The 18,588-nt window shown below is 39.7% G+C and overlaps 1 protein-coding gene across 1 annotated transcript in view; it reads left to right on the forward strand.

Annotated features, from left to right (window-relative positions):
* Positions 1–18,588, forward strand: part of LOC112047988 (atrial natriuretic peptide-converting enzyme-like) — an 88,922-nt gene that overhangs the window by 39,066 nt on the left and 31,268 nt on the right. Inside the window, exons 4-7 of the mRNA XM_052881650.1 lie at positions 1,768–1,969; positions 4,669–5,319; positions 11,898–12,038; positions 17,111–17,299. Of these exons, the coding sequence (XP_052737610.1) occupies positions 1,768–1,969; positions 4,669–5,319; positions 11,898–12,038; positions 17,111–17,299 (1,183 nt within the window). The remainder of the gene's footprint in view (positions 1–1,767; positions 1,970–4,668; positions 5,320–11,897; positions 12,039–17,110; positions 17,300–18,588) is intronic.

Genomic DNA, 18,588 nt, shown 5'->3' on the forward strand with positions numbered 1-18,588 from the left:
ATCATGTTATTTTATAAATTACCACTCAGGTAATTTATTCACAGCTCGCTTTCAAAGTGATGTAGGTAACTGAGGAGATGTAGTCTGTAGATAAACGTAATCCAGTAGCTAATCAATGGCGGTAATGAGCTGTTAGTGAGCTGCTAATGACGCATCTGTGCGGCGCGCGGCGGAGACGTGAGCTGAGGATTGTATTGTGCTGCTTACTGCCACATCAATGTGCTCCCAGGAGCGGCTGTTGACATCTCATTATTGTTGTTACTCCATCGGCTTTAGTGGTTAATTGTGCCTTTGTTAATCATGGTGACTAATGCTTGTAATGTCTGTAAACAAACTGTACAAAAACAAGTTCGTAAACAATAATTAGCTCAATTCAAATTCACTAAAATCCGACTACATTATTAGACTGTAGATCTTGTCAAAGTATGAGACTAACTCGAACCAACTTTTATCGGTAACTTAAATAAGTAATTTAATTAAAAAAAAATACAACCGACTTCAAATTATTAACGCACGAAACTAAAAAGGGAAAAATGACATTATAATATTTTCTACCTCTTTCTACTCACTTGGAGGAGCTGCCAAGTCGGTGATTAATTCAAGGCGTATCTATCATAAAGATTTTCTTTTCTCAAATATTTGTTATTTCTTCATGATACGTTATTGTAAATATCAAATATGTCCATATTCCCACGGAAAAGGGAACTACGTGGGTGAAACCGCCGGGCATTTTTTAAAACATTATAAAGTGTTTAATTGCGATATTGAAGGGGTAATCCCTGGATCCGTTTATGATAACCGATTTTGAAACATTTTTACCACTAGCCACGTTGTTTGTGAATGTCATAACTTATATATTATCACCATCTTTTCAAGTTCCAAGCAATACCCAGAAGGGAATGAATACCCAGAGGGAGTGTTATAAAATGGTAAAAGTGTTGGTATTGTAGGGGGTAATCTCTAGATCTACTGAACCGATTTTGTTAATTTTCTACCACTAGAAAGGCCCGTTATTTGTATGTGTCATATTATTAGACTATATGAGTATATCAGTATATTTTAAGGCTATCTAATAAAAATGAATCATCAACTACATTGTAAAAAGTCATGCGTGGTTTTACTTTACAATTAATGGGTAACAATCAATTAATCCCCACTTTCCTACCCTAAAGATTGGAATTTTATTTCCAAATTTGTATTGTACTGCTGTGGTTTTGATTTACTCTATTACAATATAATACCTAATTCAAAATATAGCCTTTTTAATTTAAAAAAATATCAAAAGCGAACTACTGGGTAAAAAGTTACACGTGTGTACATAAAAAAAATATACACGTCGAATTATTAACATTCTCTCCGTTTTTCGTCGATTGAAAAGTGCAGATGACATTTTTGATGTGATATTTTTGACGGCCTCCGTGGCGCAGTGGTATGCGCGGTGGATTTACAAAACGGAGGTCCTGGGCTCGATCCCCAAGCGATTTAGCGTTCCGGTTCGATACCGTGTAGAAACCAGAAGGGATGTGGATTTTCATCCTCCTCCTAACAAGTTAGCCCGCTTCCATCTTAGACTGCATCATCACTTACCATCAGGTGAGATTGTAGTCAAGGGCTAATTTGTAAAAGAATAATAAAAAAAGAAGAGCCCATACACATCTAAATTATATTGTGTTTACCTGTAGGTATATTGTCCCTTTTTTAACGTCCAGCCAGTCCAGTTGCACCTAGTATATAGTCGGGGATTCGCTACAGTATCCAATGTTGCAGGTACGGTCGAGCCGGCAGCCTGGCGGTGACGCCCGGCGAGAAGATCATGGAGCTGCTGCGGCCCAGCGCCGGCACCCCCCGCCGCCACTCCACCGCCGCCTGCGCGCCCGCCCAGCCGCGCGCCGGCTTCGTGTACTGCCCCTCCGACGCGCTGCCCTACTGCCCGCCCTCGAGGTTTGCGCCGCCCAGGACTGTTCCTAAGGTAAGTGGAACTAATCATCATCACTATCAGCCGATGGACGCCCACTGCTGGCCAAAGGCCTCTTGCATGGGCTTCCAAACACAACAGTCATGAGCTGTCAGCTTCCAGCGGTTCCGTGCAACTCGCTTGATGTCCTCGGTCCACCTACTGGAGTGTCAATGTTAATGTTAAAATAACACTGCACTTTCCGGTACCGGATTGCCTTTCCAGACCAGACGCCAATGTCCATAGGCTCTTCTATGTGGCCTACCCATTGCCATTTCGGCTCCGCAACTCGCTACTACTCCGTGAAACTAATACTCCGATGTTATTGCACAATTCCACGGGCCACTTAACATCAGAATACAAAAAATGTCCTCGCAGAAAGCCTATATCCAACAACGAATGTCCATCGACTAATGTGATGAGTCGTGAACGTCATTCATTTCTTTGAACTCCATAGTAGTGAAATTAGTGGAATGTTTCGAAGAGTGAAAGTGATCGACTTTAATATTATATTAGTTGTAATCTAATATTGTCAGATCCATTTTCGGAGCAAACATTTAGGCTTTTGTTCTGGAAATGTTTTATCGATAACTACGAGCACTGGTTACAAAACAAATGTAAAACGAACAATAGAACGTTATCAGTACGAATACGTCTATAGTTAATAATTCAATGACAAAAACTCTTTACAAATAAAGCCTATATTTCTGTTCTGTAGAAAATTACCCTAAAGCCCTTTTCTTTGTGTACCCAGTACCTACTTATATAATATACTTTGTTGTAAATATTCGAGTGTAGTGTAAGATCAAGTGATTTTGAACGACCAAAAAATTAAAAGTATTAAGAAAAAAGATACGTTTATCTTTGAAGTGGTTTATGTTAAAATGTGACTTGTTTATTTTTCTCCAGCAACCTTCTACGCTTATACCAATTGCACTTTGGTTTTCGAGTTAGTTAGTTTCATGTAGTAAACGATATAATCATGATTATATAAACATTTGTATTAGGTATATGGAATTGTACGTATACACACATTTATTAATCCTTATATTGGTTATTTTAATCAGCTTTTCACTAATTCAAAATATGCCGATCAGACATGAAAGGCTAGTCTAATTGAACGGACAGGCAACGTAATGATGCTTTACAAATGTATGTGTTAGATTGAAAATGGTAGTCGATTTACAGCCTTTGAAAGCCGCACTCGATATCAAATGCTATTGACTGAAATGTGATTTTAGGATCAACTGGCCTATTTCCTATTTTGGTCTTTATTATCAACCTATTAAAATGAACAACAAATCTATTGACAAAATGTCATCTACATACTATGATACAAAATACAGATGTCATCCGGTGCTTACTGGTGTGTGGTGTGTGCTTACTGGTGGATATCATATAGCACGTAGATGACATTTTGTCAATTGATTTGTTGTTCATTTTAATAGGTTGATAATAGGGAACAATAGTGTATACCAGCAGGAATGTAAATTTAAATTGATTAAAATTTTAATTAATATGACAAATTTTATTCAATATTATCCAATGGTTCAGCCGAACCTCTCCGTCTTACACTTCTAAATATATATTACTAGCGGACGCCCGCAAATTTAGTTTTTCACAAATCCACCAACCATGGATTTTTTAGAATAAAAAGTAGCCTATGTGTTAATCTAGAGAAAAAATTATTTCCATTTAAAATTTCAGCCAAATCGGTGCAGTAGTGGTGGCGTTAAAGAGTAACAAACATCCGAACATCCATACAAACTTTCGCGTTTATAATATTAGTAGGATATTTTATAGTGTTACGTTTCCTAAGTGATCCGTGTTTTTTTAAAGCTAGAAAATGAGGGTTTTTTAAAAAAAGAAATCGGCAATTGGTATTTGAGGTGTTAGATAGTGTTTAAAATCTCGCGAAAGCATTCTAAAAAGTTAGTTGTTTGAGTTACGAAGAGCGCTTCCCAATCCCATAGAAGTTCTCACAAGAGTTTGTGAAGGCTGATGCTAACAGTTGAGACGAAGCGATGCATAGTGAACTACCGGACTAACTGTTTATTTAGGCGCTATTATATTACGTCACGCCGCGTAAAGACTGTCGGCACTCACCTTTCTACGCACAAGTGTGATAGATCGATGACTTAATTATAAAGAATAGGCCCATCTGTTTGCTCGGCAATGTTTATTCCGGGCCGTACTTTTAAGGGCGCAATCGATATGCGAATCACTCTGTATAATAAAGTTCCAAATTGTTTTTTGAAATACGTTTTATTAAAATCTGTATACTCAATTATTCTCTACCTTTTGTCAGATTAATTGAACAGTTTATTGCGGGGTAAGCCAACCAACCACATTGAAGGGCTAACACCGATTATATTTAACCCACAAGTACTTCGTGGAACATGTACGTAATTGTGTTAACAAGGGGATCATTTTTCAATTAAAACGGCATCCTTCATGTTTTCATGTGATGGATGGTACAAGAGTATCACAGGTAAATTTTGTACCTAGGTGGTTTATTCAATTTAATTGAATACGCGAGTAACTGAATACCTACCGGAGCTGTGGTTCCATTACATTTAATATAATGAAATTTAAATTTTGGCTTTAGTTATAATAAAGCTTAGAATATGAAACACAAAGGTACTCGGATCTAAAATTATAATTAATATTTTAATGTAATCACACCGTTTGCAATAAAGTTCTGTTTGTCACAGCTACCTCCGCCACAGATCCAGACGCCGCCGCCGCCGCCGCCGGTGCCGCAGCGCACGGCGCCGGTGGTGGCGCCGCTGCCGGTGCCGCCGCCGGCGCCGCCCCGTCGCTCGCCGCAGCCCCCGCGCAGAGTGCCTCCGCCCACGCCGCCCAGACCTCCGCCCGCTCCCGCCACAGATCCGAACGGCAACAAGAAACACATCCCACCTCCTTTACAGAATCCTAACCCTAATATTGTTCCCCCAAAACTGGACTGCAATAGAAATCCCCAGCCACCTGTCCCCAGGCGACCCCCTCAGAAAATACCAGATTCCACCACGTTCACCGCGACGCCCCCACAGACCAATACGATAAAACGCTCCCCCAGTTCAGGCTCAAACATCAGCGTGCGACAGGACTCCAACGTTTCGTCGGACTCCTTCAGCCAAACCTCCTCTCCGTCTTACACCACTAAAACAATGGAGACCCCCTTGCTCCCCAACCAGCACGTCAACAAAAGTCTGAACGCTAAGATAGCGCGCGGGTTGCTGCTGAAGGAGCAGCAGGAGAAGGAAGTGGGCAACTCTTCCATCACCAAGAGCATGTCGACGCCGGCCTCGCTCCAGACCATTGTGCGGTTTCAAAATGGAAGCAACATGTCACTGCATCATAGGGTAAGTTGATTTCGTACGCAAAATTTGTATTGATTTGATTTTTCATTTTACTTTGTTTATTACAACCAACGACACAGTGGTGAACATATTCGGCTTCGAATTATAACGACTTGAGTTCGGGTACTAAGTCGGCAGATAAAACTAATGCAAATTTTATATTCCAAAAGCAAACAAACAAACAACGACCGTATACAAAAAGTACATTACAAATGTATATATGTATATGAATGGCCTGAACGTCCGGCAATGCTTTGTATTCTTAATGACTTTCAGCAGCACTGCTTCCTATGGTTGGTAATAAAAAATATTATTTTCATTCACGATAACACGAGGAAAAACGATGTTATAGCATTTAACAATTCAAAACTTATTATGACAACCGCAGCAAACGACTGATATACTCGTAGTCTGGATATTAAACTCGACTGACTCCATCCGGCCGAGTTTGCTCAGTACCTAATAATGTGCAGATAAAACTTTTAATGCGTCCGGTGACTCAAAAAACTTTTATGCTGGTATTTCTCTCCCAATAAATGTACGCGAACTGAATATATAGTAAATATATTTATAACCCTATTGATACAGTGGGTAGGCTGTGTGACTTTAAACACAAGGTCTTGGGTTCGATCCCTAGAACTGGACTGTGAAAGATTGAGCTTTTCCTTCCAGAAGTTCTTGTAAATTGTACACCTCAGTGCCTCGGATAGCACGGCATCAATAGATTATTAATTTGACATTATGTCAATATCTAGTCAAGTCTAATGATCGTAACAAAAATACATACTTAAATATTGTTTGAATATCGGCAGTAAATATCAAACAAAACAATTTTTTTTTAAATCGGAAATAAATATAGGTATTTAATTTGTTTATTCGTTTCTTCATTGTGATCCCAAAAGTCGTTTCCCACGACTTGTACAGAATAGTGTAAGGGGAAACATTAACAGCAACATTTATTGGCAGCCATTAGCCGAGGCGAGCGCTCCTGCAATCCGCCGGAAAATTTAGTGTCACACGCGGCGCGGCGCAACGCAATTAAAATATAGTGCGATATTTAGCGGCGCCGGCTAAACGCACGTACCGCGAGGGACAAGTCATAAGCGATTTGACTTAGAAACTGCGACTCCACGTCTCGAAACTATTTTGGAAGGCGAAATATAACCAATTATGATTAATTTTATTTATATACAAAAAAATACTGATCAAACGAATGGCGTAACTAGTACGTCAAATGGTCTGAAATCTACTGAAAAAATGCTCCACAAATTCGCTGTATTAAATGTGGCGGCTAGTAGAAGTTATGAGCGTGAATTCCGCGCAAAACTAAATTATGAACGAATCTTTCCCTCCGGGAATGTCATGCGTCGGACACTGCTTAATGATGTCATGTACATAGCGACCAACAATCAGTTTTGTCGGATTTCAGGCCTAGGCACGTGGGGTTATTGGTTAGCATAAGAGTTAATTCAGATAACAAGCATTTTACTTACTTAGAACTCTGATGTTGCTAATTAATTACCGACAATGTTCTATTGAGAAGGTTCAATTATTCTTGTTCACTGTATCATTAATTACTGAAGGTCTACATAGCAGTGTCCATGGGGTTTCATTTATATTAAAACCTGTCAGTTGAATACTTAGATCCGCTCTCTCATATAACTTGGGACCAAACAAAACATTTTATTTTACAATGGAGAGCATTTCCTACGAGTTGCACTTAATTTGATCGCACGCCGCGATTTCAAACAGAGCGAAATTGAAAATGTGGATTTATCGGATGTTTTAATGGACTCAGTCGGTTTCCATTATGCTATTGAAAGACCGGCGACCGGCGACCGGCGCCAGATGTCACTCGACAGAGCGAACATTACGCACTCCGCATGCGTTCGTTCGCCGCGCGTTGCATACATATGACACTTTATTTTAAAATACCCGATATTATGCCGACACGATATGTAAACAATCTTCACTTATTGCATAGCTGAAGCTTCATTTTTTTTTGGATCTCACTCTAAATACCCACAGGCGGACGCCCGCTGCTTCATACACGTGGTTTTTAATATTTCATAAATCTCGCGGGAACTTTAAATGTAAAAAGCCCACGTGTTGCGCACTAACCTCTTCTATTTTACAGTAAAAGCTTGTATAACTTGTAAAATTACTCTACAATTACGAAAAAGGTGCGTAGTGTCTCAAATGTAATCACAAATCCCAGAGAACTGATATTACGTAGCATATATGGAACTATTTATCATTAAATTAACCAAACCTAATTGTAATTAAACTCTCGACTAAACAGCACGGTTATTAGGTAAACGCAAACCAATGTCCATTTGCTTAATAGAATTGCTTGAATTACAAACGTGTTGTATGTGAAATATTCAAATCAACATTAATAGCTGCTTATGGATTGTGTGCAAGTTATCCAGGACCAGAACTCAAACTAAACAACTTTTTCAGGTTGATTGAGTTTTTAAAAAATATATACATTGTAACACATTTTTTAGCAAGACTAATAAAAAGCTCATTTTTATAATTCTTTTTAGTAGTTGAAGATGAAAGTATTCTAAAGTAACACATATAAAGCTGACGACGAATTGGGAACCTCTGCCTTTTTTTAAGTAAAAAGGGTATTTAATTATTTGAAAGAAGCAGCGTTACCTGTGGCTTAACGTTTTGAAAAGCCCTCGAATACAAGCAATATTTGTATAAAACAGGTACTCGGATACAATTGTTCAGCAACAGCAGCTGTTCATCTCTCAAGAACCCTATTAAAAGGAAAAGCATTCAATTAGCAATCAAAAGCCTCGCTGAGTTTATCGAGATAGGATGACTTTGCAGGCCGGCCATGTTTCAGAGATGTTTACGGCTAAATAAATAGAATAGAATAAATAATATCAGCTTAATGTTTATAGGAGAGCTATAGAGATCCTTGTTTGAGCATGCAAGATTGCTAACCTTGGGCAGCGGCTCTGGGGAATACAGAAACACATTACGTAAGAAATCTTTGAAGATTTATCGTTTGAAAGATTAATTCACATAAACTAGCTGTTGCTTACGATTTTGTCTGAATAATTCCCAATTTGTATTCCTAACTAATGGACGCCCGTAACTTCATCCGCGTTAAATTCTTTTTTTTAATAAAACTTCTTCCTTTCGCGTGATTTCAATAAAATAATTCCTAAATTCCTAAAATTACTTGCGAAAGCCGCATGAATATCGGTCCTTCATAAGTTTTTCTTAAACATATAAATACACAAAATTGTTCAACACACTATTCTACAATAGCAGTTTTAGAGGAGTAAAAAATAGTGAGGATAAAAGTATATTACTTATTTACCGCATGGACCACAAATTGTTTGACGTTAAAAAGTACCCCATTTGTTAACTCAGATTATAATCTATTTCCATTAGAAATTTTTAACATAAACTTTTGACTTTATAATATTAGTGACTAGTGATATAATGTGGTAAAAATAACATTAAAAGCAATATATTCAAAGAGAAATCCTGATTCTAGACGGGTAACAATTCAATCAATATAATATTTTTTTTATATTAAGCACTACCTACAGCCTTTATTGTAAAAAAATATTACTTGTCCTCACTTACAAAGCTACTTTTTCAATCAACAACAAGCCTCCCCAACCCCAACCGTTCTATAATCTACAAAAAAAAGTATTACTAAAGAATTCAATTCAACATTCATTCTGATCGACCTCATTCCTCTTACCACGTCTAATCAACCTCCTCCGTTCAGCTAAACCAAACATAACTTGGACATTACCGTTGGAAATTCGCTCTTATAGTTCAGACGATAACAGCGTGACTGTGCACTGTAATATGACTGTTAACGCTGAGTAAGATTGTGGTCCGTTTACTCACGTAGGCTGTTATTTTAGGCTGAGTACAAGGTAAAGTACAGTAAGGTAGAAACAGATGCTTGGGCCCACGACGTTGTTGAAATAGAAGGAACGCACGCCACTTACAATATCTTATTTTTTTTATGTCGATATTCATGTGGAAATATCTGCATAAAATGTAGCATACGTATATCAGACTAAAACAATTGTTCTCTGTGCCTAATTTCATCACGATGCGTCTTAAAATAAAATAGTCAATTTTAGAAAACATACTGGCTTGATTACTGACTCTACAAAGTGCAATTGCACGTTGTAGAGTCAACATCTCCTGAGGATGCTCCGGTTTCGGGGTGAAACGTACGTACGTAGAGAGTATTTTGTCGGACCTGGGTGACGTTGTCGCATGGGTTCGCCGAATTTTCGCGGATGATAGCAAAATAAATAAATCATTATATAATCATGATGAACTTCCGCAAAGTAACGCCTGCTTCTATCCAATACTGGCTTGAAACAGTAAGTCTTCTAAAATGTTCAAATTTTCTTCGTAGTTTATTTGTTTAGTTCTCCAAATACGCCCGCGACTTCTTCCGCGCGAAGCCTGATGTAATCTTTCAATTACCTCTACCCTACTCTACCCTACCCTACCCTACCCTACCCTACCCCTACCCTAACCTACCCTTAACCTACCCCTACCTCTTTAACTTTTTAATTTTTTCCTGTCATAAGAACCTTCTCCTGACAATAAACAAAACACATCAAAAAAAATAGTGAAATCGGCCCAGCTGTTCACGCGTGATGGCGTAATCAAGTGTTTATATATAAATATAGACACTGAAGCCATTAAGGCGTTCTCAATTTTTATAGATTACTGTAAAAAAGAATAATTTTATGAGCTGGAGAAATTTACTCTAAGTTCATTTATCATTTAGGTCGGACATATCAAAAGTAAAAGCCTGAGGCTGGGAGGAGGAAAAGGATTACGATATCGCGAGCGACGTATTAGTTATTCAATAGAACTAGTTCTATACGCTCAGTTTTTTATTGTTCAGTGAATTTTTTTTTTAGGTTTTGATAAGTACATAATATACGTCTCTTTTTGATCGGAGTAGAAAAATAATTTCTCCTTAGGAATTATTTTTAAATAAGTCTGGTCTAGACTCTGGTGGCAGGCATTAGACCGTGGCGTGTTTAGTGGCAAAAACATTCCATGAGATCTAGCGTTCCAGTACGATGTCGCGTTGAAACGGACTATATAATCACTTAGCATCAAGAGTGATCACAGTCAAGGGATTTTATTCTATGACAAGTTATGTCATAGAATAATAACAATTATCTGTTTATCTATACAGTTAAACAGACAGACAAGTAACATACAGATATACGTGTAAACTTGTAACACTTTTTAGGTCGGCGGTTAAAAATATTTTAAAAATAATCCACTATGAAAATGAATTTACGTTACTAATTCATTCGAGTCTAACTCCGACGGCTGTAGAGCTTTGAGGACAGTTGATTACTTTAAGGTTCATTACCAGTTCACGAACTTCACTCAATTATTACAGTACAACAAGCCTGGTAATGAATGTCAACATGTAGATCACACAAATGAAGTCTACTCCAGGCTTTAATTAAACCTTGTCGGGCCGTTTGCTCGCGTGTTGTGCTGTAACGAGTCCCCGACCAATGTGCACGGTGGCTCCGTTTGACGCAGGACATCTTTTAGAGCACAACTGTGTGCGCAAACATTATTTATATCTTTTATTATACCTACTGTGAAATATTGATATGATCGGAGAAGAGACGTAGGTCTCACGGCCTTAAATGCCCTTCAAGTAACCCCGTCGGTAAACATACACCATCGATATCCTAACTTCATGTAATTACTTAGAATTTATGAAAGAAAAATCCTATATGAGTCAATGATGAGGTCTAAGTTGGAGGGCAAGAACTGCTTAAATTGACGTCTTAAAAATAAAATAAATAAATAAAAAAGCCTTTATTCTAGTATCCATTTACAATTTTAACTTACAATCTAACATTAATAAAAAAGAAATAATACACTAGATACAAGTCGCCTGTACGGCGTAGGCCTCCCCCAAATCTTTCCATATTTTCCTGTTTCGGGCTGTACGCATCCAGGCCGTGCCGGTCGTTTGTGAGAAGACGTCTCTCCATCTCCTTTTCTGGCGACCTCTTTTTCTTTTTTCGCCCCTTGGTACCCATTCCGTCACCCTTTTGGTCCATCTATCGTTCTGCAGTCTACAAATATGCCCAGCCCATTTCCACTTTAAGGATCGGATCCTTTTTATTATATCCGTCAGTTGTGTTCTTTTCCTTATGGTTTGGTTTCTTACTCGGTCCTTTATTTTTACGCCCAGTATGCTTCTTTCCATTTTCCTCTGACAGATAGAAAGTTTATTTTAAATTGACGTCTTAGCTCGTATCAAATTTAAACTTTGAAATAGCAACTCAGCCAGTTTATACACCTTTCAAGCAAGCAGGTTTCATCATTGGCTACATCTTCTTTCACCAACAACCATCATTGCAACTAACGAAGTTTATAAATCCACCTCGTTGCGCCAAACCAGTTCTTATTTCAACTACCTGCAATATCTAATTAGCTGAAAAGAATGCATGAAGATGGTCACCGTAGCCAAACCGACCACCCAAGAAAAACTCCTATGGAGTCCGTTATAGCTACATTAATCTGTGCAGATGCTTCGAGACATGCGCGGCGCGAGCACAAACGGCCCGCCGCCCAGGTTCTGGGTGGCGCAGCTGGTGCTCAACGCGGTGGCGCTGATCGCACTCGTCGGAGCGTTCTTCGCCTACTTCCGGCCCAGCCCCCTCGTGCAGGTGAGCAGCCTCCTCATCAGCGACTCCTTCTAGCGCACACGGCTCCAACTAGTGCAGCTGGCGCTCAACGAGGTGGTGCTGCTCGTCATCACCGGCGCGCTCTTCGCCTACTTCCGGCCCAGCCCCCTCGTACAAGTGAGCAGACTCCTCATCACCGACTCTGTCTAGCGCACACGGCTCCAACTAGTGCAGCTGGCGCTCAACGAGGTGGTGCTGCTCGTCATCACCGGCGCGCTCTTCGCCTACTTCCGGCCCAGCCCCCTCGTGTAGGTGAGCAGACTCCTCATCACCGACTCTGTCTAGTGCACACGGCTCCAACTAGTGCAGCTGGCGCTCAACGAGGTGGTGCTGCTCGTCATCACCGGCGCGCTCTTCGCCTACTTCCGGCCCAGCCCCCTCGTGCAGGTGAGCAGACTCCTCATCACCGACTCTGTCTAGCGCACACGGCTCCAACTAGTGCAGCTGGCGCTCAACGAGATGGTGCTGCTCATCATCACCGGCGCACTCTTCGCCTACTTCCGGCCCAGCCCCCTCGTGCAGGTGAGTAGACTCCTCATCACCGACTCTGTCTAGCGCACACGGCTCCAACTAGTGCAGCTGGCGCTCAACGAGGTGGTGCTGCTCGTCATCACCGGCGCGCTCTTCGCCTACTTCCGGCCCAGCCCCCTCGTGCAGGTGAGCAGACTCCTCATCACCGACTCTGTCTAGCGCACACGGCTCCAACTAGTGCAGCTGGCGCTCAACGAGGTGGTGCTGCTCGTCATCACCGGCGCGCTCTTCGCCTACTTCCGGCCCAGCCCCCTCGTACAGGTGAGCAGACTCCGCCACATCACTGACAAAGCACGTCAGGATAAACGCCAAGTGCAAAGGATTTAAAATGGTGTCATCCAAAATTAACGCGAAATCATTTTTAAAAATCTTAAGGACAACTATTTAAGATTTACGAGAGTTATTTGAGTACATTCCACCGTCAGCGTTTAATTATCGCACTGCTAGACACCGAGTTCCAAACCTATGCCTTTGATTTCCCTAAAGCTCGAATAAAGTTTGCTTCTGCATTTCATGTTTATGACTAGGGTATGGAACACTCTGTCGTTGTGTTTTCTAATTTATACAAGAGTGAATAATAACGCATATATCTTGTAGGCCAGCGTATTCCACCACGATATGTCGTAACTACACGCACGATCAGCACGGCTATTCTCTAACGATGTTTTGTATCTCTCTTTGTTTAATACGATACTATAGAATGAGAAAGATAGCGGTGAATTCGAAACTCGCACTTGCGAGTTATAAGAAATATTGTTACAGAATAGCCTAGCAGGTGAGAATGTGCTAAGCGAGAGTTTGTAAGTAATTCCGATTCGTTTTATACTTAATTGCCAAGTTAATTGATGTTTTCCTTCGCCTAATGAAGAACTTCGTGGTGTCGACTTTGTTTTAATTGTTTTAACTAGAAGTTACTGCCTAAACTTAATATTTAAAGAGTCAGAGACTTCATCTGAGTTGATAAGATAATAAAAAATATATAAAAAAACACACTAATCTCTGAATAGTTTCAAGAGTTTGAGAGACTCTGTGACTATAATGAAAGCACATTCAGTAAGCTAAACATTTGAAACTTGAGCTTTACGCTTTGTTTCAATAAACAAACAATGTAACACAGACGTAGTCGCGGGCGCCAGCTCGTACACAATATAATTGTGCTAATAAATATTTTGATTGAATGCAAACAAAAGCCGATGTTATTATATTAACTGTAAAAGATGTACAATTTCGCTTGAGGTGAAACAAAGCGAGTACTTGACAAATATTTGCGGTGTTTCGTTCATTGTTGTTGTGTTTTTGTTGTTTGTAGCGGAGCCGACGCGCTCAAAGGGCGACGCGGTGTCGCGCTGACGTTTTGTTGAGCTCTCAAACGATTCGCCTGCGAATTAGACACGTTTGTGAAATATTCCGTGGTTTCTTTGCGTCAGACGACGGATGAATTGTATAATTTAACAAGTAATACGTACATTTACAGAAAACAAAGTTGAAACCAAAGCTAAATACCACTGAAAAATACCACTACAAAGTACAAACAAAACTATCGTTTTTAAATAAAGAATATACACTGATTCAATATTTAATAGGTCATATTGAATAATTTTTTACAATTTAAAATTCGCAGGAGGATTGGGATGGTAGCCAAAAGCGCCATGTCTCAATTGCACAAGATTTGGAAACATATTCACAGGACACATATTGGACAGGGACATATATTTATAACTTTAACATTACCACACCGTCCACACCGAACCTGTGCAATAGTGCTGCGTGATAGGTCTATCTCTGTATTCCCTCTCCTATAAGGTCTGGTGAGTGGTTAAATTAAGCTCTTAATGACAATCCAAACGCAAAGTTTAATGTCGCATTCTTAGATAAGTAAATATAACCACAGAATACAGTACAGTATTTAAAGGGACTTAACATCACGGTGGATCAGTGCTACCGTGATGTGGATTCCCTAAACTGCCTCTAGATTCGTAAACCGTTTGGCTATGTAGTCGTCTGTAGTAAACGCTAAAATGATCGAAGTTTCCGAGGGACAAAATTTCCTATTAAGGTATAGATTTACGATGCTCTACTCATATAACACCCATTATATCGTAATGGCGTCGTAAAATATGAGTGTTTCGGTATAGTTTACCGAACAAAGAGCCGCCATTTTAATTACCGGTACAGGAATTTCGGAGGCAATCTCAGAGAGGAATGCGGGGGTCATGAAAAAGTTAATTTTCACCCGTGGCCGCGCTTGTATTTATTTTGCTAATGTTTACGCAAGTTGGGACTAGTTGGGACGGGAAAGTCAATTTGCGGTGTGAAACATGTCATTAAATAAATACCTACCGCCGCCGGTCGCCTCGGCTCACTTAAGTTCCTGTGTAGGGTCTAGGTACAACTGTAACAACTAAGTAGGTATCTATCTATACTAGTATTATAAAGGGGAAAGATTTGATTGTTTTTTAAGACACACATATTGAATAGGCTGCGAAACTACTAAACCGATTTGAATAATTCTTTCACTGTTGGTAAGCTACACTATCCCTGAGGATAAATTATTTAAAAAAAAATTAGGTATCTTTTCTAAAACTCCAATGATGTAACAAATTACCTAAAATATTATTTACATCGCGTGCGCTGCAAAAACTATTGATGTTAGAATATAATACAACGACTTTGTAGAACACATCATTTTATAGAAAAAAATTTTAGTCATATCATAAAAAGTGTTATTTTATTTAAAAAAAATAATAATGGAAATTCCACCGTTAGAAAAGGCTTTTTATTTGTGTCTTGGTATTATTTTTTATCAAAATAAATTCAGATTCAAGACTGCTTTAGAAAAAAGTTGCGTAGTCACCGCTCAACTCAGGAACTGGGCTGGTTGGGGAGGTAGCTCAGAACCAGGAGATAGACATATACTATATAAAGGATACTTAGATTAGGGGTAGGGTAAGCGTGTAGGGTAGAGAGAGCTAGGCGTTGGATAGGAGTAGAGTAGGGTTGGGGTAGGGAGTAAGGTAGGGGTAGGTGTAGAGTGTCAGTAGAATAAGATATGGGTAAGGAATGAGTCAAAACGACCGAGTGCGCTAGTATCGTGTAAAGTCAGAAAAGTAGGTAAGGTTGCAACTTGTCCATTTGCAGATTGATACTTGAATATTTTAATGACATACAATCAAATTGAATTGTGACGTTGTCAATTTTTGGTATTCACACTCCCACATAGAAGAATCTTCCAGAGAAGTAGGTGCTAAATATTTTCAGATCATGATTGTTCAGTTGTTCAGTCTGGTTTTAGTTTTAAAAAGGTCTTTTGACAAACATTTCAAACTTATTACACTCCTCTTTTTTTGTAAAGGGTTGAAAGCAAAGTGAAAAACTTTTCCTAAAGCTTAATGAGCCAGCCTTTGTGTGCGTCGGTTGAGATAAACATCACCAGTGCCCCATCACAAAGGGACAATAATGGTAAATTCAATATAATCGCGTGTGAGGTAATCGTGCCATTAGCGAGCTCCTTCGGCGGGTGCGCGGCAATGGGGCCATTACGTCAAACTCAACAATCAGGCCTTTTCCGCGCCTACTGTTGAATAAATAGAAATCGAAACTGAAATACTACTGATGACTAAATAGAAGCGATCCTTTACAGTAAAACGGAACGAAAGAATGACGGAAAACTACGTTATCAGTGTCATATTACAATATTTTTCCCCCGTATTTCAACTGGAACGGGAACTGCGCTGTTGAAAACGCAGGGCGGCTACAATTTATATATAAAAATAATAATTATATAAATTCAACAGTATCACGCTTGCATCAATTATTAAGGTTTGAACTCCTTCTCTTCACGACACAAGGCGCTGACCCCATCAAAGCTCAAGACTTGAATTGCCTAGTTTTTACCAGCAAAATCCTTAAAAAATGCGTTTTTTTTATTCTTTACCAGTTAGCCCTTGACTGCAATCTCACTTGAAGCTAAGTGATGATGCAGTCTAAGATGGAAGCGGGGTAACTTGTTAGGAGGAGGGTGAAAATCGACACCCCTTTTCGGTTTCTACACGACATCGTACCGGAACGCTAAATCGCTTGGCGGTACGTCTTTGCCGGTAGGGTGGTAACTAGCCATGCCCGAAGCCTCTCACCAGCCAAACCTGGGCCCATTAAGAAAATCTCAATCGGCCCAGCCGGGGATCGAACCCAAAACCGTAGGTACATTTGACATATTTGCGCCGACCACCCACATTAAAATAGCAACTCCTGAATAGACGGTATTTCGTAATAGAGTTTTTTCATACCGTACCAGTCACTCACCAGTGACTGGTACAAAAATATTAAATAGACGTATTAAAAATCCCTGTAAAGGCAGCCTTCCGTTCTTGGCAACCGTGACCTGCGACCGCGTGACGTACTGCTTAGTATGAATTTATATGGAGCAATGGGTCGTGCGACCCGGTCGCGGTTGCGCGTCGCGGTTGCCAAGATCGGAATGCTACCTTAAAGTAAGCCTTCTCAAAGTACATCTGAATGCACAGTACGTGTCTCCGGTCGTGAACCGGTCGGACGAGGCGCCGGCGTCGTTGGAGCCGCCGGGCGCGCGCAACCCGGCGCCGGGCGTGTGCCTGCCCGTCATCGTCAAGTTCTGCCACCAGCACCGCATCAACTACAACTTCACCGTGTTCCCCAACTACATCGGACACTTCGGACAGCGGGACGCGCAACTGGTACGATGTCACTTCTCTTTATACTTATTCCGCCTTCTTTAGTCCAACATCTTTAGAACGTTTCATCAGTGTGGTAATTGGATGAAAAGTGTTTGAAATCAAATTGAATACCTAAAAACCTGTCATTAATAATAGTTAATAATATGTTGGTCAGAGATTTTTAGGCAACTCGCAATATATATTTCACATACCTACTAAAGGGGAATGCACATCCCCGACCCAGGCCTACCCTAACCATCCGGCTGTTTACTTATAGCTAAAAAATCTTGATAATTTTACTTTAATAATGAAATCATTACTTTATCAAAAAAAGCTTGCACCAACGTTTGCAACAGCCTGAGTTTTGCGATTTTTTTTGAAGATTGACTTATTTTTTAAGCTTGTTAGTAACAAAAATAATAAAATAAAATGATACAGCTTCAAATGTTACGCCAGTTACACACAGGCGAACATTTTGCTGTAAAAGAGTGATAAAAAATTATTTTCATTAAGAATATACTTTTTTATTAAGCCAATTAATTAACCAGATCCTATTTATACATCATATTACATTCTCCATATAGTTTTATACGGGGGTACAGCTGGGTTCCATGGGCCGACGTTGTATGGGCCGGTGGGCATTCCCCTTTGATTCCAAGCACTTTTCATCAAATAAATGGAATGAAAATCTTCTTCTATTTGCTTTTACTTGTATCTATCTATGTTCCACAGGTTCGTCCGCGTAAATCCCATTGCTGACGATATATCAGGATAAAAAAGTAGACTGAAATACCAGATTATGTCTGTGCCTGTTTCCAGCAAAATCCGTTAAACCGTGTTTAAATAACAAACATCCAAGAACAGTCATAATTTGTCTGACATTTTCCTATTTTCTAACCAATTTTCTTAATTTTTCATTGCCTATTACGATGAAAATAAGTCGGCTAACAATATATGTGAGAAATCAGTTAACTTTTTCGAGGTAGATATCGTAGACATAATAACCATGTTAAAATTATTATTATACTCGTGTATATTATCTAGATAGATGTACTGTATTCTCGTAGAGTGAGCGTCCACTTATCCGCATCGTACGTATCGGACGCATCGCATCAAATGAATTTTAATTTACGGTACGGTAATTACGGTAGATACAATCCGTTTGATGCGATCCGTAGGTTGCGGATCAGTGGGCGCACTTGTATGACTTTCTAAACAATGAATACTACAATTCATTAAATGCGCTACGTCCGATACGTACGATGCGGATCTGTGGAGGGCTACCATTAAGTGAAGCAATAGTTTCGTGG

Source organism: Bicyclus anynana, chromosome 1, assembly GCF_947172395.1.
Source record: "Bicyclus anynana chromosome 1, ilBicAnyn1.1, whole genome shotgun sequence".
NCBI classification, from domain to species: Eukaryota; Metazoa; Arthropoda; class Insecta; order Lepidoptera; family Nymphalidae; genus Bicyclus; species Bicyclus anynana.